The sequence below is a fragment of the Agelaius phoeniceus genome, chromosome 7 (genome assembly GCF_051311805.1).
Source record: "Agelaius phoeniceus isolate bAgePho1 chromosome 7, bAgePho1.hap1, whole genome shotgun sequence".
Lineage (NCBI taxonomy): Eukaryota > Metazoa > Chordata > Aves > Passeriformes > Icteridae > Agelaius > Agelaius phoeniceus.
The window spans coordinates 39,917,242-39,942,653 of NC_135271.1; the positions used below are offsets into that span (position 1 = coordinate 39,917,242).

The following is a 25,412-nucleotide window of genomic DNA, read 5'->3' on the forward strand; positions in this document are numbered from 1 at the left end:
AATTCAGCAAATTCTGGCCTCCCACATCACACCCCACCATGCCATCAGGACCTATCTAATGTACCTTGCTATTGCCCAGATGATGATTTCTAGCATGAAACTAGTCAATGGAGGCAAAATTTGAATCTCCCAACCCTGAAGAACTGGGCCGTTTTCTCATTTCACTCAAAATTGCCTCCAGGAAGTTTGTTTTAGAAAAAAACCAGCAGTGGTACACAAACTTCCCAGTAATTTCAGCCAGGCTTCAGTGCCATACAGTGCATAAAACTGAGGCTGCTTTTGGTCACCAGCAGGCAAGGGAACCTCTGTGAGGACAGGTTTTTGTTTTGCTGGGATAAGCTTATACAAGGCTGCTCTGCAGCCTCCAGGACCTAAATATGGTGGTCCTGTGAGATAACCCACCTGTCTGCTCTCCAGTCACTTCTTTTTTCTAGCTTGCCCCATTTTAAGGCAATTCAGCAAACATCCAACATTTGAATTTTAATGGAAGTGTCATACAAAGTACTTGGGCAGGCTGAAAATAGGACAGCATCTATAAATTACTGGAAAGCTGAACTCAAGATTAGGAAGGGGAAAGGAAAGGAAGAACTCATTTCTCTTGAAACTGGATCATATATATGTATACACACATAAATATTCTCAGACTGAGACTACAGGACAGCCTGAAAAGGACAGCTGTTATGTTCTACCTTTTAAAATCTCTGCTTTTAAGGGCTAAGGAAAGGATGGCATTTTCCAGCTGTGGTTTTCTCTTACTAAACACTTTTGTGTCCGTCTGTTTTAGACATGCATGGATTTAGACAAGCTGATAGATAAACTCTACTTGTTGAAAATAAAGTTAAGGTGACATTTTCTATATCAGTTTTTTTGGCAGGAGAACAGGGACATCTTGCAGTAGGCCATGGAAGAGGGAATCTGTTTAAATGTTGCTAACAAAATCCTTCCTCTTGTCTAGCACAGAGGACATCAGTTTCACACAAAACTCTCACAGAGAGAAGCAAGGCAAAAGTATGAGAGGAGAAGGAAAAGTATTTTAAAGAGATGTAAACAAGTAAATGCCCACAGCACCCAGTGAGAATATTTCAGCATCTGTCTCAAACAGCTGCTATCACATTTTCACCTGCTTAAATGGAGAGGCACCATTTGGATGCAAAAACCTTCTATAGTCCTGTGTAGAAGATTGCTCTGGAGCCAAGGCAGACAATTAGAAAAAGTCATTTTTCCTACTCCCTTTATAAGGTAGAATCAAGGCACAGAATCTATCCAGGTGTAAGAGGTGTCACACATAGTTGAGATGAACTATTGATTTCCAAAAGCAATAACAAGTTGCCACAGAGCCCAGCCCTGCCTAATCCTATGTTTGAGAGGTGATCACTCCGATAAGCAAGGAAAGGCTGGCTGCAACCCAAATTCAAAAACCCTCAGCCATACTGCCAATAAGAACCACCAGGAAAACACATGGACTTAATAAAAGCAACACTATAATATGATGTTGAAAAAACCCCACAAAAGCAGAAGTAAATATTGTAAACCCTTACTTGGTAAACATATGATTAATTTCTGAAGAGGACTAATTAACATTTACCAAAAAAAAAAAAAAAAAAAAGCTTATATTGCTTATCCTCATTGCTCCTGTTATGCATGTATCTGTCAGGAGATGCACTCCAGCAGGGATATATTAGAGCTGTAAATTTACTTACCCTTCTGTTCTGTACATGGAGCATCTCTCCAAAGGAATTTTTAGCACTCCATTATTTAGACCCACAAAGAGCGACCTGTCGCTGTGTAGGATTTGGAGACTCTTGATTGCTTCCTGTTGTCCATCAGGGAGGATCTGCATTTCCTCTAAATAACAACTCCTCAGACTCCTGTTGGTGGTAGAAAGGGCCTTCAGGATGGTGCCATACTCTAATAGAACAAGAAACAAGGCACAAGTAAATCTTAGAGGCAGTGGCCTCATTGCATACCTGCCTAAAGAGGGAAATATTAGTGTCACCTTTACAGAGCTGGTTTAATCTAGTTCTGGGTCACCTGCTGCCCATGGTAGAGAGCTCCAGCTATATCGTTACAATCCTCAGCAGAAACCACCTGAGAATGCACTTAAATGGGAATTCAGAAGGATGGGAACCATCTGGACAGTGAGCACCTGGCAGTTTTTCCCAGTTGGAGCACTGAGGCAGGGGAGTCTGGTCCCGTTACCAGAGAGTTACAGAGCAAGGTGACCCAGAATGGCAAGAATCATTTCTGGTGCCTTTAGTCTGTATTTCTAGTGGTTTATGGAGCAGATTAGTGTGATTTGATGTCATGACAAATGACAACAGATGCAGCAGCCCTGCTGGAAATCTCTGAGGCCTCCATAATGACTGCATGGGTCACAGACCTAATTGATCCTCTTCCTGGAAGAAGCCAGCTTGACAAGGGGATGTTATGGCATGAGGAGCGCATACACAGAAACATACATGTTTGTGCTCACAGTGCTCTTAGATAAACAATTTAAAGATCTGCTAAGCTGTGGGAGATTAATGCACACCACTTTTCACTGATACTCCCAAGAGGACTGTCAGCCGGATGGTTCATGAAACTTAATCTTTCTGTTCCAGTAACTTCTGCACTGGTGCCAAAGCTCAGCAATTTATAATGTTGGGGTTGGCCACCATGTGAAGTTTCCCTTTCACTTACATGTGGAACAAGACAAAAGTTTGGGCTCAGTTAGTCTCAGGACTGAGTTTGTGCTCAGGGCTGCCTCTACTGAAGCATTTCACAGGTTTAAACATTTTCAGCAGATCTTACTCTTCAGCCACCACTAACCAGGGCCATAACGCAAACAAGAGTAAGTAGTTAAGGTTATGGCATTGGACCTTTCTACACTAATGATATGAGGCAGGAAGTATTCCAACTTTCTGTAAGGCTTTGTAGCTTGGACCCCTCATTTTAAATATCAAGATATCATATTGGCAGAATCATGTTGAATTTCCATTTAAGTACAATCCTCTCATCATAATCAATGTTCAAGGAGTTCCCATACTGGGAGTGTTGCTAGAACATATAAATAATAAACCAAGACAATTACTTTTGAAATAAGTGGTGGTAAAAGTTAAAAAAAATTATAACACAGTCCTGAAGATCCATTCTCCTAAACATGAGAATAAGGCAATGACTCTGCATTCAGATGTAGGATTAAATGAACACTTATGGAAACTATCCATCTTATTTTAAAGTCAAAGCTTCTGCTGCAGAGGATAACAACATTATACCCATGAAGCTGGCCATATGCTCTGATTAATCAAACTATTTAATTTAACCTCTATCATTAGTATTACTATGGGCTAAGACAACCATTTATAACACATTGTCCTTCTTCAGCATTTTCACTTATCCAAGATACCTGTGCTTTTCAGAAGAGGCAACAGGTTCTGCTAATTAGTGGATGGAAGTCAAAATCAAGAGCCTAAATCATACACTTAATTCTACCACTGGCTTGCTATACTCCCACAAAAAAAGCACTCAGCTTCCCTATCTGCCTTAAACTTCAGTGAATGCCCATTCCCAAAAGCACTGGGAGGGGACCATGCTACAGTCCCCTGTATATACACCAGTGGGACCGTGAAAGTGCAAAGAAAGACACAATTAAATCCCCGGGCAAGCCTGGAGGTTATGCATTATTACTGCTTATTTAGAGACGGGTCTGTCATAGCACTAAGAGGCAACTGACATGCATGAAACCACATGAGCATTCCACCATCTCTGCTCTTCCTCACTGTTATTTATTAGCCTGATTAGTTGAAATGTGTTTTTATTAGAGGGAGAAAATATTATTGTTCTTTTTAAACACAATGGAGATTTATAGTCTGATCACTTGGGACTCTGCCTCAAGTCCTCCATCCTGTTTTAATTTACTCAGGCAAACAACTTCCATGCAGTTTTGTACCAAAATCATATTGAATGACAACTGTGTAAGGACTTCCCAATTGGACTCCCAGGGCTGCTAGGTCTACAAGCAAGCAGGAGGAACTGTTCAAAGCCCTCACACTCTTACCTGTTCCAATATACATGACATGGTAGAGAGTGTCCTTCCCCTGAACAATATCAACCACCAGTTTGGAAAAGCGAATGCTGTCCTGAGTCACGTAGGGATCCACGGTCACTGGCTGCACCACGTCGTTCATCAGGAACAGGCGCTGAGCGTCCTGCAGAACTCTCTCCGTCAGGTTCTCGTTAGGGCTGTCATCATTCAGTGTCCCACACTAAACCAGAAAACTGCATTTCAGAAAGTGCATCATCTACCCAGCCCAGCATGGAAACTCATGTCCTGTTGATTTCCTGGGGAGGTGGGTCTGTGTGAGGGTCACAGGATCAGGCACGTAGCCTGATCATAGCTCCTTAGCCCAGATTTGGCCTTTAGCCCACTCTATGAAAACCTTTCTCCTAGGTCCACTGACCAGCAATGTGGAGTTTCATTCCCTTGTGATACCCTCAACCAGCACAACAGAAGGACAAAAGCCTTCAACAAACCATGGAGAAAAAGAAAGAATTAAAACTAGCAGTAGAAACATTTAAAGGTGGCAGTGGAGAGAAAGTTTTTGTGATGATAAATCCTTAAAATATTTCAGACACTACCTAGCATCTCAGTCTGTACAATGAACAAAACCTGGAGTTTAAAAAACCTAAAAATGGACTGGTTTTGCAAAGAGCTAAACTTGCCACATTGCTTTTCTTTGATGTGCTCCCCTCTGGACAGGCTCCCCCAGCTGCATCTGAAGCAAGGCATGTTCACAACAAGCTCCCCCCACCCCTTTTCTCCTAACAGCAAATACCAGATCAAGCCATGACTACCCATCCTCCAGCACCAAGGGAGGCACTGAAACAGGACTCAATTCCCTTGTACAGCAAGAACTGGGAATTAAAACAGCACATCTTGTGTCTTTTAAACCAGCAGATAATGCATTTTAAGGCCTGAGCTGCCATCTTAGATTAATCTCTATAACTCAATATTTTCAAAAGCTAGTGCTACTTTTTTGGTCCATGTCAATTCTTGGGGCTGGATCTCACTCTTCCCTACAATATCATGCCTGGAGGGCAAAAAATTTATCACTCCAAAAGGCAGCAGGGTGACTGGCTATTTATCTTCCCAAGACCATGGGAGACAGTGGTACAACCAAATCCTGCCAAATCCCATACTCAGTTGATGAACAACTTCACTACTCACTAAATGAAACTCACACCTGAGCAATTTCACTAGAAATAAAATCCTACACATTTATTTTTCCTCATTTTGGATCCAGGTGTTTGGGCTTTCCTTGAAGAAAAGTCAAACACTGCTAATGAGGATGCTGATTTACAGCAGTTGAGCTGCAGTGTACAAATTCCCCATGTGCACACTCTCCATACACATCACAGCAACCCTTGGAGGTATTGCTGCCTTTCCTGGGTGCACCACGCAGCCCTTCTCCCACTGTGTGCTAAAATGAGTTGTCAGGGATTTAACACACATTCACACAGTAAATATGGATTCCAGTGGCTGGTGTACTAAGCTTTACAATAGTCTAGAGGTTGTGTGAAGTTATGTTGATTCTCACAACCTATGAACATGGTCACTTTTAAATCAATTTAAGCATCTTCCTGAATAGCCAGATTAAGGAAACATCTGTGGGTTTTTTATGTGTCCTCAGGTGGGTTTTAATACTTTTTTCTATTGCAATGGTCTTTTTTTAGTTCTTGACTCATCCCAGATTCTAAAGAGTACTTAGATCTCTCTCTTTTGTTGTATCCTATGCTCCTTGTTCTCACCACTGTCTTCCTTTGGATACCTTTCTCCCCATTCACTTTTCCTTCTAGAGCATCACCTAAAAGGAGTCCCAGTAGCAGGAATGTCATTGTTGGTTTTGTTTTCTATTCTCAGCAAGTCACAGATAATTCTTTTGGTCTATTGGCAGCTCATGTGCTGACGCAGCATCCCTCTGATTTGGTTTAATGTTGTTTCGTTCTAATTTCCTGATTATCTGTACTGTCCTGGTCTTCTGCATCCTTCAGTATTTCTCCTTCCTCTCTGCAAGAAAAAAAGTTCTGGCATGCTTCCCTCATCTTTCTTTGTGAACACTGAGGCACAAAAATTAATTTAATGTTTTTGCAATATCTGCCTCTTCTGTCACTAAATTACCCTTGTCATCTCCTTAGGGCTCCTCACTGACCTCTTGTTCCTTCTATACTTGAAAAACATCTTAATCTCTTCTTGCAATCTTCCTTTTGTCTACCACATACCTCTTTTTTCCTTTCCTTATTTTCCTCTGACCCTTTTCTTTCATCTTGCTGCTGCAACCTTTATACTCCACATTTTATCTGATACTTTTCTCTACATGGAAATGCCTTCCAAAGTCCTTTACTATTCCTTCTGGGTTAGCCAAGCAAGGGACAGAAATTCCTTGATTCTCAGTTTGCCATAATATGCCCTTTAAATTAAAAAAAAAAAAACCAAACCAAGAACAACAAAAACCTAGCTATGTTTGGGCATGGCTGGACCTTCAGCAGGGCTTTGTTTCTTGGTTTTGAATGCACCAAGCTGAGAGGGTGATCAAGAGGCCAAGCCTGTCCCACCTCATACAGGCAGGAGCCCTCAGTCAGGTGCCAAGAGGGAATTCAGGAGAAGAAATCAGGTTCCTCAGCAGGAAGACAAGGCTGTCCCTGCCTGCAGCAGAGACCTGTCTCCCATCTGCTCTTGCTGTGATTTCAGGCAACTCTAGAGTTCTTTTTGGAAGGTCCTTGACATCATCAGTTTGAAGGCAGATGGCACTTGCAGGCAGCCTCAGCATATTTGCCATAATAAAGGAGAGCCAGATTCAGAAAATCAGGCTGAAAGGATTTGCCATGGGGAAGCAAGGACATGAAGAAAAGTGCATCCTCCCCAGGATTCCCCTTCTGGGAAGGAGCTGAGCTGTAAAATGGGCTCATGCTCCAGAAGACTCAGGGTTGTCAGGGCTGTCATACACATACTCTGCCCTACACTGACTGGATCTGGTGATAAAGCAACTGAAGCTGTTTTATAATTTTCAAAATTACTTTAACTGATAATCCTGGAAAGTTGCTCATTCATAAACTCAAAGATTTTTAAAAGGAGAAGGAACAATCCTGTGACAATCCTCATGTGTCCTCTTCCACCAGTTACTGTGGCAACATGTCCATGGCTTCTGGCTGAGCTACCATGTGTTAGAAAGTCATTCATCTTCCACTGAAGCACTGGTAGCCTTAGGGGCCCTATCAAGTGATGGAAAATTCATCACTTCCTTGCAGAGTCACAGTGGTTAATTACCTTTCTTGTTTAAAAAATATAGATTGTCTCCATTCTAGTTTGACTTTGTCCAGCTTCAGCTTTCAGTCCTCCCCAGTTCTAGAAGGGACATGCCTTATGTCCTCTTGTGAGAATCACGTCCTCAGAGCACATGTCAGTGATAAGTGCAACAGAGATTTAAATCATTCATTATTATAAAAAACCCCAGAACATTTTTATTATTCCTTAAACCATTCAATTTTTGCCATGAATTCTGTGGCAAGGAGTTCCACAGACTAAAACACTCAAAAATGTGGAGAAATACAATTTATCTGTACCGTGGGTCTACCTGGAAAAATGAGCCCTACACAAATCAACCCCCTGAAGGGACAGAACATCAGAGGGACTACAGCAAACTGAAGGGCAACAGCAGTACCTGGAAATTTGGGATGGGGTTCAACGTTGGCAGCCAGGCTGATCTTGGGTTTTCTTGGTAGCGGAAGGGGCCATTAAATGCCTGAGTAATGGCACTCAGATTGAAGGCACACACTGCTGAGGCAGCTATGCTGTTTCTGGAAAAGGGGAGGGGAAAAAAAATCAATTTAATCATTAGAACATTGACATTTTCATCATAACAGACATCAAACTCCACTCAAATAAAATACATGTAAATTGCTAGGTAGATGTACAGTGATACCAATCTCATAGGGAGTATAAATAAATAAATAAATAAACTGTAAAATGCAGATGACTTGCGTGACAATTTTGAGAATGAATTTAAAGTTTGGTTTTAAAATGTCAGAGATGAAAGGGCCATGGAAGCAGTTCTGACAAGAAAGGTGAATACAGTTTAATTTGCATGGATTATTTGTGTCTGGTTTTACTTTAATTTTTTTAACAACCCATCTACAAACAAGCTAATTTTTAATCTGTTGTGATTTCTCAAGGTGAAATTCTGTTTCTACAGGCTCCTGAAATCTTCAGCTATAAAATATATCACCTAGTATTATATTTATATATATGCAGTGGAAGGGAAAAGGTGACAGTGACAAACCAGCTGGTTCTGACAGCAGCTCAGCATGTAAAAAGGTCTGGCTAATTCATGAAAACCTCTGTTTTCAAGTGACCACAGTTCACTTCTGTGTGTTCCCAGGTGGGAACAGGATCTGTCTGGGGCAGACTGTTGAAGCACACTCAGCCAGGGGAGGCACAGCACGATGAGGGAAGTGCTGCTGTGGGAAGGACTCTTTGGAAAGGAGTGTGTTTTAGCGACGCTGGGCTGCCCAGTCACACTGCACACAGATCACTTGGCCTTTGCTGCTCCATTTCAGGCCAGGAGGACTCACTTCTGCAGGGACCTGAGCCAGCTCATCGCCTCCTGCCTCAAGAGGGTTGGAGGGCACTTCCTAGATGGTGACCTTAACAAAACTGACTCACAGGGACATTTGATAAGTGATGACCTGAAATTCAAACCTGCTCCCAGTTCTTCCCTCCTCCCCCTCCCTTTTTTTTTTTTTTTTTTTAAGAAAAACTACACGGTTTAGAGAAAAAGATATCAAAATAAAACTAAAAATAGGGCCAGCATGAGAGACTGATTCATCACGGTGCCTTTTAAATAACCCAGGCCCTTCTGTATGAATCTTTTTGCTAATTAAGGCAATTTGAATTCCCTGAAAAGAACACTTTTTTGCTTTTTTTTTTTAACTAAACCAATAATTACACTCTCTTGCACACACAAAAAAAGCCTTTCTTCACCATTCCAGGCTGGAAAGCAGAAGAACAGATTCTTTCACAGCATATTTCTTCCTAGCAATACAACATTAGGAAGAACTTCCTGCTTTGCCTTCCCATTCTCTGCTCCCCCCTGCCCCTTGCATCCCCAGAATGATGGAGTAGCTCACTTTGAACATGTCAAAGCAATGCCAGGCAAACCTTTCTCCACTTTTGTCTGAACACTGCTGATGCAGTGCATGCTCACAGACAGCAGCCTTTAAGACAAACCTAATGATGGATGACAAGTAAATGCCTTGAGGCACACACAGAAAAAAAAAAGACAATGAGGGAGAAAATGAAAAAGGAGAAGAAAGAATAAAATTCCACTAGTCTAATGAAAATACTTAAAAGAAAGAGAAAAAAAAAAGAATATTTTTAGGGACCTGCTAAGGACTTCATAGTTTAACCTTTTCTCTTGGCTGGAAAGGAGAAAGGAAAGAGGTTTTCCATTAAATCTGTGGACCATTTTCTTTTCCATCTGTGGCCTGGCATATTTCCCATGCCTCCTTATGAAAAGTTTGATCCCAGTCTCAAGCCAGTGACATCAACTGGTGCAGCTGGCCCCTGTGTTTTGGTGTGAAGTGCAACTTCCTTTATTCCCACCTCCTACCTCCTGTGACTAACTAGCTGGTTTAAAGAATGGGTTAAGTTCAAAGAGGTTTTAACATTTTCTCTATTACCTCCCAGAAAATTTTAATAAAAACATCTTAAATATTTCATCAGCAGCTTCCCCCAAAAGCTCTCTTTCCCACTGATCCAGCTGGGTATAACATAACATGAAGCAATAAATCTATACGTGGGTGTTGCCACAACCACTAATTCCCCTTTTTTATAAGATGACCCTAAACTGATAAACATGAACCTTCCAAAGTAAAAAATACCTGTAAACATCAGCAAAAAAAAAAAAAACCAAAAAACCAAAAACCACCAAAACCATAGTTTTGTGTTGCATTGGCATTTTATCACAAAGAATCTCAGACTGGTGCATAAATTAACCCTCTTTGGTATGCAGAGCTCATGTAGCATGATATAAGTCCCAGTGAAAGTTAAAAGAATAATTACCATTATTTCTCTAGTTGGATGACAAATTGGGGCATTTTCTCTTTGAACTTTTAAAAGAACACTGTGTTGTAGACCCAAAATGCTATTTGATCTAACTTCAGTTGTTATCAATTACTAATTTCTTCAATTACACAAATGTTGCATATTATATTATATTGAAAAGATAAAAGAGAGATCCTACATCCCTGATGTACAAAGAATGCTCAAGTGTCCCTTGAGGAGACAGGTAACACTCATCACATCTCATGTTAAACTTGGGAGATGGACACAGCAGAAGAGAACTGTCCCAGCCAAAGCTAGTCTATGTCTCCCCTTTGATTGTCCAAAAACATCACCAATTTGATAAATAAAACACAGTTATTAATAGTTTTCTCATTTCCAGCTTCCATTCTTGGCTGGATGAAGGTGCAAATGGATAGATAAAACATTATCACTATGGGCACAGAAGTCCTCTCCAACAGCAAAAAAAAAAAAAATGGAGGGGGTCAGCTCAAGTGCCCAAAGCAGTAGCCAGATTTCCCTTTAATGCTCAGGAAGTTTGGCAAATATCCTCTAAATGATTTTAAAGAATGACTCATGTGCCTTTCAATCTGAGGACAGTTCTTCCCCTAGCCCACAGTCCAGGTGCAGTGCTCAATCATGTTTATTTTTTCTAGTTGCTTCTCTGCTGGCTCACTTTGACTGACATTGGCAATGGAACAGAAAAAAAACATGGAAGAGGATGAGGGTGGCCAAACACTTACCTATTTCTTGGAATTTACAGAGGGGGAAGAACATTCAGGCTCTGTTGACTCACAGTGAGGCTCCCAACAGCACTTTAGCTCAAGGAGTTGGGGCTGATGCTTTGTGACTTCAAGGGCTGAAGTTCAAGCCCTGTCACACCAGGAGGTGACACATTAAAACAGGAGGGTTTGTACTTCAGCAGGGCTTCACTGCTTTGGTTTTCTGTGGGCTCCCTGGGAACAGGCCCTTATTCATATTGGACAGCACTGCACACAAAAACCCCAAACAAGTTGGCTGCCCAGCACAAGGAAGGCACTTTGAGCATTTGCCATATGGAGTAACTACTCAGATTTTCATTCTCTAGTTTACATGTCAGGCTAACACCCCCCTGGAGAACATGTATTATTGAAACTCAATACCATGCAGACTGGTTATAGCTTGAAACTTATCATCCTAGCCTTAGGCATCGGAGAAAAAGTTATTTGAGCTTTCCTGACTTAAAAATATACATTATGAGTTTTTTAATATATTTTTTAATTAACTCCTCTTCTCCTTTCTGCTTTCACAGCTACACTAAATCATTCCAATTACAAGTTTTCTCAATATCAAGCCAAGAAGAGGTGATTATGAAGTATCAGAAATCATACCTTCCCCTGAGAGTTCCATCACTGCTTTTGATTTGTGGACCTCAAACAGTCTGCCAGAGGTAAAGTCCCCCCCCCCATCCTGCCTTGGAAATGCTAAATGCCTTGTGGCCCTCATGACCTTGCTATTACAGTGCTGTTCAACTGCAATAGATGTTGTTTTCAGTCTAGGCTGTTGTGATCCCATGTGCCTCATTCTTCTCCTTCCAGCCCTTCTCTCCCAAGTGTGTGTACCTGTCCATCTCATGGGTCAGCTCCAGTGTGCACACAAATGTGTTAGATTGTCCAGGCAATTAGCCTGGCTGGAAATTAATGTGTTTCTGTTGGGTCATTTTTAGATCATCACTCTAAACTACACAAGTTGGACTGTCCCTACAAAAAGTCTGAGGTCTGTCAATGCCCAGGTTTGCATCAAATTAAGTTACCCTAAAACTGCACAGTCACCTTTTATGGACTCCAGGAATCTGTGAACCATGGATTAAAAACACTGTCCTAAGACTATGTTGTCATAATGGATAACACAGATCTATCTATTCTTTCACGTTTACCAAATGATCTTTCAAAAATGATTGCTCAAACTGTCTAAGAAATCAATACATTGTCAGTCTCAGGCTGCTGGGAATAGAGGAAGGGCAGTAAAGCCAGTGCAACTTACACATTAGTAGTGAAGACACCGTAGATCAGATCTTGCTCAGGAAGGTAGAAGGTGCTTTGCAATTCATTGTAATAGAAAGGGATTTCCCCAGCACGGGAGCAGTTCAGTCTGGCCTTCATGAAAGTTGTCCATGTGTCCTCCAGCAAAAACCTCCCTCCAATATCATTTTTGCAAACCCTTGCCACACGGGAATACACTGTTTTCCCACAGTCATGTTCCACCGCATTCTCACGGAAGAAGAAGTAGGTGAACAAGCCGATGTCATAGGCAGCAATAAAGTTAGGCTCTGAAAAACAAACATTTAAAGAGATTTATATAGGTTAGAAATCATTCCATGCTCACTGACTTGCTCAATGCATTGCACTGCCAGCTCCATTTTTGCAGCCTGTCAAAGCTGGGACCACAGGGAGTTTGGAGTCAGCAGAGGACATAAAAACAGTAGATGGGAATAATGATATATGAGGATATAGCTCTAGTACCTTTTTTCAAATCTTGGAAAGGTCCCATTGTTTCTCCACTTTATTGGCAAAGCTGCTACTGATTTCAGTGAAAGCAGAGTTCAACATTTTGCATATGCATGACTATTCTTTGTACCTATACTCATTTTACAAGACAAAGTCTCCCCATTGGGCTGCTTCACCTATTCACTTTTGAAGTGGACCTTATGATGTGTTAAATATGCTGCGTGCATCCGCCCGATTCCCCAGACAGCTGTGCTGAAACATTCAAGCTACTCTCCCAGCACTGTCACATCTGGCTTTTATCATCAAACCTTTCCAGTTTCTAGGCACAAAAGATTATCTTATGTCCATAAAACAAAACCATGCCAGAGACAGACAGTAGTGAAATGTGCTCTCCTTAATGCTTTTTCTCCTAAAATTTTCGGTATTATTTTCACAAGAATTGAAAAGAACTTTGAATTTAGTAGGTTTAATAATAAATATTTTAGTTGGGGATATAATAAAGCTTTAAAGTGTACAGTCTTTTATCCTAAAAGTTTCTTTGGTAAAAGGAAAAGTTTGGCCAATGAATAATATTTGACCAAACAAACGAACCTTCCCCAAACCTGTTGGTTTAATAGGGTGTTTTCACAATGTTAATTTCTGAATAGTGCTCAAAGGAAGAAGAATAAAGGGAAGGACAGGATTCCTTTAAAGCTGCAGCCCAGGAGTGAAAGGAGAACACAGAAAGGCGGCCCACTTCTGCTGCAAGGCAAATTTGGGAGGCAGATGATGGTACAGAGGGGAGGGCATTGCAAATCATCTCCTATCAAAATTCTCCTTCAAACTAACCATGAACCTTAAAGGGACCATTGTGATCCCAAATCTGACCTTCTGTCTCACACAAGCCAGAGAATTACACTCTGTAATTCCACCATCGGATGCTGTAACTAACAGGAGAATTAGACCACATCTTTCGAAGGAGATCTGATATTAATGGACAATGTCACCTGGCTTTACATCCATCACTTTCCTCAGGGACTTGTTCAAATCACTAAAGACTGACCCAGCTGCAACCTGTACTTCTTTTCCCATTTGACATTATCTGGTTTCAGCTTCCAATCACAGGTTCTTGTCATGACTTGTCTGCTAGATTAAAGAACTTTATCCTTTCCAAAATCTTCTCTTGATGTAAGTACTTTCATATCATGAACAAAACACCTTTTATCTCCTTTTCAGAAAGATAAACAAATTGAGCTCCTTAAGGCTCTCACTGTGAGGCAGGCTTTCCAAGTTTCAAATCACTGAATGGCTCTTCTCTGAATCACCTTCTGGTTTTCTGTTTCTTGTTGAAAAGTGGCCAGAACAGGACAAAATTACTCCAATGTCACCAATGCTGCACAAGGTTATAAATCCAAGAGTCACATTAGTTTTTCCAGTCACATATGAGAACTTCAGTTACTGTTTGTCTTCCCTAAACTCCCCAGTTCCAATGTGGCTTCCTTCTGAATCTTGCATTCATGCACAGACAAAAGGAACATATTTCCAATGAGTGTATATGGGCTATGATGCTTCTTGTTCCTAATTCACAGTCTTTCCTGATGACATCCTTTCCCTTGCACTCCAGGTCTCCATACTGACTTCAAGATGCCTGCAGAAGCCTAGCTCAGTCTTATTAAGCTCCAGAGAATGCACAGTCCCACTGCCCTTATCTTTAATTGAAAGGTCCTGAAATCTAATAGAAATATTTCAAATATCTGGTCAATTTACCTCGGTAAAAGATGATAGGGGGAATACTGGGGTCTCCATCACTATAGTCTGCTCAGACTAGAAGTGCTTTGCCCCAGTTGGAAGGTGTGGACTCAGTGCAGGGATTGCTGGTTGAAATTCTATAGCTTGCTTGATGCAGGGTATTATCACACTGGGGTAAGAGCTGCTTTTAATAACTATAAATCCACATCAGCATGGACTCACATATGGAACATAACGTGCTGTGAAATTTCTCATTTTTGGAGTGATCTTGCACTGAAACCAGGCATCTTCAGCTGAGTCAGGGGAAGTAAAGAGTGCCTATCACTCTGCAGAACTGGGTCAACAATACGATGCTTTAAGTTGATTTTGATCTTCAAATCTTTGAGTGGTTTTCTTGTTAAAATGATGTATTTGGTCATCTCACAAGATAGAGACCCATATATATGTTAAGTAGCCTATAAGACCCACTTTCCATATTCTAAATCAACTTTTCTGAAATAATTCCAGGTTCTTTTTAAATGTCTTCTAAGCTGCATTGATTATTGCTCCGGAAGCCCTTCCCCATCATAACTCTGGATCTCAATATGAAAAGAGAGAGAAAGATTTACAAGCCTGTCAAGCTGACTTTAATACATCTCTTGCTCAGATGTGACCCACATGACTTTACCATTGAGCCATTTGGAGTTGTATTGTGCTGTCCTAAGTGGGGGAACATTTCCAAGGCTGCGGTAAATAGCAGGATCCCGTCCAGAAAAATCAATCACAGTTGCAGCATAGAGTTCTCCTCGTGATGTAATCACAGCTGTCGAGTTATGCCGAGGGTCGTATGGGCACCGAGCCACTCCATTAATTCTGTCAATGATTTTGCTGAGATTTCCTACCTGTATTTAAAAGGAGAGAGAAGAAAATTTAAAGAGCATCTGACTTTCTTAATGGTATAAAGAATTTGCTTTGCCCGTGAGTACCTATGAGCAAATCCCTGATTTTTAAAAATCAGGTAGCTAGGAGAATGTAATCTTAGTGATGACTGAAAATTGATCTTTACAGCCAACATTTGCCAATGTAAGAAGTTGTGTCTGAGCCTCGCTGATCCTATTGCTTTGTACAAAGGGTCATTCCCAGTCAATAAAGCCCAAACCCCCTTGGTGTAATCAGGTGCTCCTCGTGCAAGTGCAGGTTTTTAATCTTCTATAGACACCTCCTGAATATATACTGGCCTTAAAAAAACATACAAACTTTTTCTGGACCTGCTCCTGCCTCCCTTGAACCCAAAGGGAGTTTTGCCATTTATTTTAAAGAAACTTTAAAGTGTTAGCTCAGGAGGTACTCAGAGCTAAGCTTGTCTATATTTCCCATTTTCAGTGCCATACCCAAGGTTTACATGAGCAGCACTTTGTCCAGACCAAACTCACCCATAACATGAACTTTTTGTTCCCCAACTGTAGACACAGTCACTGCACCAAAGCAGCCCAAAGACAAAAACCAACATAATTTCAGTCAGCTACATTTAGAACATATTTTGTGCAGCCATGATAGCCTGCCAAATGACTGTCCTTTCCTAGAGCACATATCCACCCCTCTCCATCACTGTAGAAGAGGCAGAACAGACCTGTCGACTGGAACACACTGGTGAAAAGGCATTGGTACCACAGGTGAAAACCTTCTTGCCATAAACAATCAGCACTCGGACATAATTCTGGCACTCTTCCTATAGGGACACAAGACAGAGACAAAGGATTTTTTAAAATATTATTACATTAAAAATACCTGTGTTGCAGCAGGAATGCACCTTCCTTAGCTCTAACTTGGGCTGAGGTTTGTTGCCTCAAGCAGTGCACAGCTGTAGGGAGCCAGCAGTCCAGGAGAGCAAGCCCAATTTGCTGGTTATTTCTCTAACCATGGCCCTGCGCAGTCCTGGGGTAGGATGTTAGCCATCAGGTCAATTTTGTCATAGCTACAAGTGCCTCTTTCTGTGCTCTGCTTAGAGTGGAGGAGAAATTTTCCCCTCTTTCCATGATGATACTTCTGACCTATTTTCCCGGTAATGCTGCAGCTTTGAAAACATTACCCAGACACCAACTTCACCAGTGAAGGACAGCAGGTCTGTCTACACTGTAATTCAAACCAGTGCCAGCAGGAAAACAGCAGGAACTTCTCTTTAATAGACCAGACAGGTCAGACAATCTCGTGCTTGAACAGGCTGTTACTTCCTGCCTCCCAGAGGATTGTGTGCTCAGGATTTTCCATGGTAGAAGGAGTTTCTCTTTCAGGCCAGGCCAGTGAGAAATAGAAGAAATAGCAAGTTCCCAGTGTCAGTTGCTTGACCACTTGCTGGTACCAATAGGCAACTCCCTCCACATGCCAGTCCCCAAAGGCATGGGGGTCCTGCTGTCCCACACTGTGCTGGGGTGGCAGCACAAGGCTGCAGTTGCCTTTTTGTTCAGAAAATAACCTTCATGTTGTTAGAGAGAGCCATGGTCTCTCTTTCTCCCTATAGCCAGAGACCTGTGGAAATCAGGCTAACTGAGCATCTCCTGGAGTTAGGCTGTGGGGGTGGAGGAGGCCACAGAGGGCAGGAACTTTCCAACATTACACACAGGAAAAGGGAGGTGAGAGACTAGTATGCAATTCCCAGAGGCAGTGCAGGAGGCTGCAACACCACCTGCCCCGAGGATCACCCAAAGAGCCCCAATGAGCTATGTGCACCAGCCTGCCTGCCCCAGGCCCTGGGCCACCTCAGAGGAGAGGATATGAGCAATGACTGGCACCCACTGGGCTCCAAGGGAAGAAAATCTATTATGTTGTACCATAAACAGAAAAGGAAACTTGTTAAAAAATAGCAACCTCAGCTGGGTTACCCAGGCTGCTTTGCTTTCTTCCCTCCAATAGATCATTTGCCACTGAGTTGAGCCTACAGCTGCAGACACCACTTCTCCCTCCTGTAAGCAGCAATCATTCAGCAAGCTCCCATGTTGGGAAGGTTGATCATTCCCCAGAAGACTTCATTTGCAAGACTCAGCAGTGTAAAAACACCCCCTATCATCTGGAAAGGAAGGGGCTTGCTTAGCTGAATTACACACTATCTTGTTTCATTTGCTGTACAGAAAGGATCCAACAGGAAACCTGCCAGTGCTACCCACAGACGGCAACTGCATGGACATGATATGTGATCCCTGCTTTTGAATGGCACAGACTCCACTCCAGAGCCTGCCCAGGAGCATTTGCCCAGTCTGGAAAGAGGCTACTGAGTGCCACAGAGCACATGCTGCCAGTCTTGAGGGGCAGCAGGAATCAGATAGCCAATGCCCAGCACCCAAAAATGAGAGCTTAGATTCATAGCTGAGTCAACTCTTTTTATTTCAGAAGCAGATCAGTCATGGTGACTGTGCATCAGTCTATCAAACAGGACCTTGAGAGGCACTGTCCCACCTGCTGTGTTGAGAATAATGGTATCATTGCTTCCTTTAACAAGACAAAGGGCTTGCCATCCTCTCTGCCCTCTCTTATCATTGCTGCATGGTGCTGGGAGCCCTGTCAGTTCCTTCCTGCCCTAGAGATGTCTGCATTTCATGACTGGGTTAAGTAATTCCTCTTTCTGTAGAGTACAGTTATTCAATCCCACATAATTTTAGGACCACTATATATTTGACTGCAAAGTACTAAAAATTCTCGAACGAATGCTGTTAAAAAAAAGTATTAGGTCATCTCCCAACAGAGTGTTGTTTTCAGAATATGATTGATTTGCCATCCAACCTAGAATGCAGTTCTGTACTCAAATTTCACACAAGAGAATACCTACCTGCTCCCCCTCCACTGCCACCATTCTCTGCTTTGTGAAAGGTCTGAGCATAGCTTCTGACCCAAAACAGCTAAGACCAGCTACGTTGCTGGACCCTTTCCTGCCTAGGTACTACAATGTATTCCTAACTAAAGCCCTGCCCAGCAAAAATATAAAATCCTAATTTGCAGATTTCCCTTTATTTGCACAGAGCTGAATTACAGATTAACAAATTTCAATTTCTGTAAAATCTTCCAAGCTGAGAAGATAGCATGCAAAAAGAATTTCTGTGGAAGACCATATGCTGCAGACTACTGGCAGTGATTAATCTGTTGCACACTTTTACTCCATTTTTACTGCTTAAAAATAATGCTGCTAGATGTAGGCCATGTCCACCTGTAGTTGTTCCTATGAGTTAACTGAGCAGACATTTTCCCTAGACCTGCTTTACTGATGATGGTAGCAGCACTGCATGCTCCTGGAGGAAGAGCAGTGATAATGTGCTCATTTCATGCACTGGTCTCAAAGCAATTTAGACACTTAAAGTAATGTTCTGAAGCAGATGCACATTGTCTGCCCTGCTCTGTCAGCTGGGGGAATGGAAACACTGCAGGTGCTAACCTCTCTGTGGTGACACACTGGGTTAGAGGACACACACAAAGGTCCACATCTCTCCAACCTGCCTGGCCCAAAGCAGAGTACAGTGCTCACCTTGTGTTTCTTATTGCTGTACCCATGGCCAGTCACATCAGTCTATGAAGCCTCCAACAAAAGCAAAGAAACAAAACCATTGAAATGCTCCAGCTTGCAGGATTTTTCTCAAGACAGCGTCTGGGAGATTTAATTAGATTCTCTTACTATCCCATTCTCAAAATAAATAGCAAGGAACAGCCTCCTCTCTGTGTTCTTTAAACCAGCCTGGATTTGCTCTGAAAAGTCATTCTCTGCAGCAAGTCATAGATGAGGCAACTGGTTCGTAAAATGATCTCACAAACCCCTACAGAAAGTAGGAGCTATTTAATGCAGTTTCTTCCATGTGGTTGGAAAACTCTAGGCACACAGGAAGCAAAAATCAGATGGGCTGTAATATAAGCAGAAAATTTGGCAAGTTTGAACCCACCTCTGTCCAGACAAGACAATATTTGGATCCTGCTCTCACATTATGGAGCAGACAGTTAAATCTGTGTATGATCAGTCTGCAAATCTTATCACCAGAAGATATTACAGGGATCAAGAGATTAAGGTTTTAAATAAAGGGGGAAGACTGCATATTTATATGGTTAATAAGAATAACTTAGTTATATTAGTTAGGATTATTATTAAATATATGGCAGAGCTGATAAAAACCTGTGGCTCACTGCCAAAGAATTAAGCATATTTCTGATTTTCCTATGAATTGCATGTTACATACTTTGAGGTTCTTGCTCCTTCCCCAAAATTACCTGGTACTCATCCCTTTATTGAGATAGGGCCATAAATTTAGAAGGTATCACTTTTCTCCAGTCTAATGACCCTTGTTTTCCTAAAAAGGAAGAGGTCATGACTGCTAATGCTCAACACTACAGGCCACAGGATCTCACAGTCAGAACAAACTGCACTGAAGCCCCTTCCTGCCCCCTCCTCAGTTTAAGACTACTCTCATTTATTTATTTTTTGTAGCATTTAGAATTCCTATTCATGCACTGTCTGTGAATGCTGTATGTCCATGACTGTGGACAGGACCAGGTCTCTTTCTAGCTCACAGAGACATCAGGTTGCTTTGAGAGAACAATTCAAACCTGAGAAGCAAGAGTGGTGCTCTGTTACTGCCTTCATTCATGTGGACAGATCAGCAATGGAGGGGCTGACCTCCTGCAGCTTCCATTTGAGGTAAAACTCAAAAAGTTTCAGGCTGCTGCAAATAAGCCAGCTGTAGATGCTTCTTAGTTGTTTATTCTGTCATCTCTTAACAGCAGAGTTCTAAAATGTTATAAATCCTAATCTCATTGTACAGATGAATTTTTCTTAGTAAGCATAGCTATATATAGGCATTACTTTAATGGCTTTCTAGTTTAAATAAACTACCCAAGTCCTGTTGTCAGGGATCTCCTTTTTAATTATTGGTTAACACTATTTCATCATGTTTTACAGTTATACACTGTATGAGTAAAATAGCTGCTGCAGACAGTCTGCCATGCTCAGTAGAGAAACACAGACTCCTGGAGCACAACCTGGAGTGCAGAGAATCAGCCAGCAGAACTCCAAGTTACCTCTTCTGTGACATTTTAGCGTGCAGAAAACATTTAATTTATCTGCTGGGGCTTATCCCAATTTATAAAAAAATAATCAAGACCCAACTTGGTTCTTGAGCCCTGCTATTGGTACACTCTCAGATATCTGTATTTACTTCTTTGGACAAGCAAGTCTGTTACTCAGTTTAAGCCAAGGCCCCAGCCACACTACCCTTCTCCTCTGAGTGGAACAGATAGCAAAAAGAATTGCTGATGATTTTTCTAGCCAAATGTTCTTTAATAGATTTCTAATCAAATTTATTTGGGGGCTGATTCTGCATTGATAGCTTAGCAGAAGTAATAGGAATGTAGGCTCAGGTCTCCAGGAACAGTTACAAAGTGGATAAAAATAGCTGATGGCCTCCCAGCTATTTCTGTTTCCCTGGGGATTTCTGTGGTGCCTCCTACCTGGATGTCTATTATTCCTAAATGGTGTGGAGTTTCCCAGTTCTACCAGATAAGCAGATAAACATCCTCTATGTGACACATAACCACTGGGAGGCCTGAAATAGCTCAATCCTCCTTTAGCTCAGCAATTTCTATGTACCAATCCCATTCCACTGGGCTGAAGCCTTGGCTAGGATTTCCCTGTAACCTTGTGCATCCACAGCAACAGGACACCACACAAAAAGAGGGAAGAAGCTATACTGGCAGTGCAGTGGGACAACCCTGCTGGATGCCCATCAGATATTAATCTCACTTCTTTCTTGCTCCAGAAGTGTTATTAGTGCATCATCTTCCTCCTGGCTACACAAAGCTCTTAGGGCAGAATGTAAGAACTGCCATTTTTCACTGCTGTTTTCACAAATGGTTTCTTTAAACAGTTTAAAATGATGGTGTGCTGCTTTTGGAACATTAACAAATAATTTGGTGCTTAGACAAAAGAAAGACTAAAGTTCTAATCTTGAAAAAGCCACAATTTTCCATGTTAGGCAAAATTCCTTAGATGTGGTGGATGGCGAGTGTTACGCAGAGACAAACCAATTACAAACCAGGAACTGAGCAACTGCTAATGAAATATAATACATCTCTTCCCCTTCTGCTCTACCCATCATTCATTTTAACTACAACCTCTGGATGATTTTGGAAGACACAAAGAAAGGCAACATAACACTGCCTTTGTTCTCTGCACTGTCTCAGTAATGTGGATGTTTTCCAGGGGACAGCTTAAAGATATTGATCATGCTACACTTTATAAATGCTGGGGAAAAAAAAAAAAAAAAAAAAAAAAAAAAAAAAAAAAAAAAAAAAAAAAAAAAAAAGATTACTTGTGGAAGTCAGCATGGCTCTCCAGAGACATGGCAAGCAAAGCATGTACACTTCTTTGAGGAAACCACAAGTTTCAGTTGATAAAAATAACTTCAATGAAAGAGACTTTTCTGAGGTGTTTGTTTTAACACTGCATGATATATTGCAGGGAGTTAATTTTAAAACCAGGTTCAGGAACTTATACATTAAGTGATTAAAATCTGATAAATTACTGTGATTAAAAAAATCCTCAAAGTGAAATCATTCATAAACTTGCTGTCCTAGTGGATCCCCAGCTGCGGTGCTACCAGCTCAGTATCAACATTTTTCTTAACATACATTTAACATAAAGATGGCAAAAGCTGCAGCTATCAGTGAGGCCAATGTCCCATTTTATACAGATACTATGCATTAAAGAAAGAGGAACAAAAGGGCTTTATGTATAAACATGGAGATTTCATCCCAAGACTAGTAACTGTGAAAGGATTTAGGCAGAGGAGCTACAAAACTGCCATGTATATGAACGGAGGAGGGTGGAGGCTGTTTTAATCACACTTAGGCATTAGAGAAATTGCAAGGGAATACAGGTGAAAAATTGAAATATACAGAAAACAGACAAAAAGTATTCAAGGGAGTAAAAAAATGACTTAGGGAAAGAGGCTTGCAGAATTCATCTTTTTACTTTATCAAAAAACCAAAGTACTGCATTGAAAAGAGCATGTAAGTGCCTCTGTAAAAAATAAATACTGATAACTAAAGGGCTCTTTAATCTAGCAGAGAAGGGCAAAATAAAGCCCATTCACTCAAAACTGAAGTTATATCCAAATAAAAAGTAAAGTACATGTTACCGGGGAAGGTAATCTGCCATTAGAACAATCCAGCAAAGCACAGGAAGCACATTTGCTTCAGGCCCTCAGAGCAAAACTTTCCATCTTTTTCAAAAAGGTACAGCAGACAGACACAGACACTGAGCTCAATTTAGGAATAAGCAAGTGAAATTCATGGCCAAAGGTGTCAGGAAAAAAGGGACCTTCTCACCTTTTATCTAAGACCCAGATTTTTCATCTGCCTCTCCTCTAGACAATAGGTATACTCAAATGGAAAGTGACTATTATATCATAATAATTATACTTCTGTGATATGCATTTTGTGGCTTTTATTCTCCTGCTTCTTATTTTTCTTAGGGTACAGCTCTGTGCATTTTAGGAAGAGAGTTTCTAAGCAGGAGGAAGAATCATCTCATACTTAACAGGCACAATAAAAGAGGCGTTTTAATACCTGAGCCAGTTTTGAAAGCTTCACCTAAAATACATACATTATTAAATGGGCAAGGAAAATGTACCAGCCATATAACTTAGGCAATTACACTGTGAATTAATGTAAGATCCAAAGGTTCTCCTTATTTCTAGCCTCTATCATCACATATCTGAGTATCTAACAATCCATAACTCATTTATCATCAAATTATCTGTGCTGGGTAGAAACCTGCCATTAGTCAAGCTTGAGGCAGACAGATCTCTGCACCTTGTACCACCATTGCACAGCAGAATCAGAAGTGTTCACAATGGTGCTGCCCTCACCTGCTGCATTTACCCAGCCAAGGGCAGAGATCCTGAGTCAGATCTGGACTTAGCTGGAGTAGAGATTCATCAGGTGACTAGAATGAACTTGGTCTTTTTGAGCTGGTGCTGAGTCATTTCTCTGCAGTATAACTAACAATGAATGTATAGGGGACTCAGCTGTGGACTCACAGGGTAGTGTAGATACAGACCTGGGAGATCACTGTTTACTTAGCTACTGCAGAATCCTTCTGCCTTTGTAGCTTCCTGTCTTCTTGTCAGAGTCTTAGTCAACACCTTTGTTTGCCACTAATTGTATGTCAAGAAGTGCCTAACAGTTGCTTGAATACCTCCATTCCTCCAAACTTCACTCATGATCACTGCACCCACCAAATGATTTCAAACTGTGTGTCACAATCAGCATAAACTCAGCAGTTCAGAGCATTATGCTCATTGCTCATGACATTTTTTTGCAAACCCTTTGCAGTGTGAGAAGGCAGCAGTGAAGATACTCAGACTGTTGTTTACTTTTGACATAACAGTAACAAAGAGAGATTGAAATTACCCTAGAATTTATTCAGTCACATGTATGGCTTTATCCAGGTGTTGACAAAATATTTCTAGGTTATAAATACAAATTCTTCATGAACAAAAGGACACAACTTAAATCTCACAGACTTTACAGTGGAAGAAAAGAGGAAAACCTTTATTTGCACATCTAAAGTGCAAATACCACAAATTCAAAAATTCCTCATGTCTTGAATTTTGGTGTTTTTCAATTTTATCCTACTTCTTCTCATTCCTGCCTGTGTGTGGTGTTTGCCCATCCCAACCAAATTTGCCTCCATGTTCATTTCCTGCATCATGTAGTTTCTACTTGAAAGTCTAAAAAAATTGCTGCCTATCTGGCAAAACTCAAGCTAGCTTTTTTTTTTTTTTTTTGTGTAAATACAATTTTATATAGTAATCATTTGAACTTTATTATATAAAAATAATATTGTCAATGGGAGATCAGATAATCCTGTGTTTAAAGCAGCAAACTAGAATGTGACAGATTCCAGCATTTTGGACTAGCCACACAATCACTCTGTGCTTGACTGCCTGTGTCTAAGCAAAGATTGTGCTTATTGTGTCTCATCTCTTGCCCAGCTCCTCTGGTTTGGACTGAAAGCTCTGTGCAGTGTTTTACTGAAGACAATGGACACCCTCTCAGTTGAGGACTGAAGATTTTTGAAGTACACAAATATCACATTTGAAAAATCAAAAAAATTCCTGTTTTTAGATAGATGCCTTCATTTTAGCTTCTCAGAAGAAGGGTGGAAAGGCCCCATGGCTGGATCAGAAATGCCTGAAACTCCAAACTTCTGGGACAGCATGTGCAAGTTCAAGCAATTCCTACTTTAAAGTGCAGTTTAACAGAGTGTACCTGCCTCCCAAGCAACTCTGTGATATTCAGCCTGAACAGATTGCAGTGTGTGAGCAGATTCAATTCTCACCTTCCAGGGAATTATACAGCTACAAACTCCAACTGCAAGCAAACATTGAATCCCACGTGGCTGAATGCCAGTGGCTCATTGCTGAGGACCTGGGCTAAGCCAGCCTGCCTGGCCTCACACCCCTCTGCAGGATGCTACCCCTGGCTTGTCACCACTCCACTCCCTGATGTGTCACAAATTGTGTCCTCTCCAGCAGTGAAATCACCTTTAAATTTCATGCAGAGCAAGTGTAATAACTAGGACAGGGGGCCTTTGAAGTGGCTTGCTTGGTGGTGCTCATACCCATGTGGCAGTACAGCTAAACTGCTGCAAATTTGCAAGCTCAAACTGGTGTCAGACATTCTCTGTGTGGATTTCATATGTTGCAAATATATTTACCCATAACATCATTATAACAAAGCAAAACTTACCTCTGTTTTCCCTTTACTTTGACAGGACCTCCTGGTGTCTTCATCTGAACCCCATGCTGTTGCCTGAAAAACCAAAGTGCACAAGTCACACAAGAATGCCACCAACCACCATGTCTGGAGACTCCCAAAACAAAAGCAAGTATCTCCAGCCAATTTACACAGCCCAGTTTAAAAGCATCATTGTGACAGTAAACATGTATCTAACTCCCACTGTGCTCACAGTGCACACAAATGATAAATAGATGAGAAGTTCAGAGGCGGTGGCAACTGGAATGTTCACAAAGGACAGACTTTAATTTACATGTAAATATAACTTCTGATCATCATTCAGCTGGAAGGTC

At 41.3% G+C, this 25,412-nt stretch overlaps 1 protein-coding gene across 6 annotated transcripts in view; it reads right to left on the bottom strand.

Moving 5' to 3' along the window:
- Positions 1–25,412, bottom strand: part of SEMA5B (semaphorin 5B) — a 267,685-nt gene that overhangs the window by 54,444 nt on the left and 187,829 nt on the right. For all 6 annotated transcript variants that reach the window (XM_077181655.1, XM_077181654.1, XM_054636287.2 and 3 more), the window contains 7 exons: positions 25,072–25,134; positions 15,920–16,018; positions 14,978–15,191; positions 12,119–12,404; positions 7,698–7,833; positions 4,037–4,244; positions 1,701–1,908 (listed from right to left, as the gene is read on the bottom strand). In XM_077181655.1, coding sequence (XP_077037770.1) covers positions 1,701–1,908; positions 4,037–4,244; positions 7,698–7,833; positions 12,119–12,404; positions 14,978–15,191; positions 15,920–16,018; positions 25,072–25,134 — 1,214 coding nt within the window. The remainder of the gene's footprint in view (positions 1–1,700; positions 1,909–4,036; positions 4,245–7,697; positions 7,834–12,118; positions 12,405–14,977; positions 15,192–15,919; positions 16,019–25,071; positions 25,135–25,412) is intronic.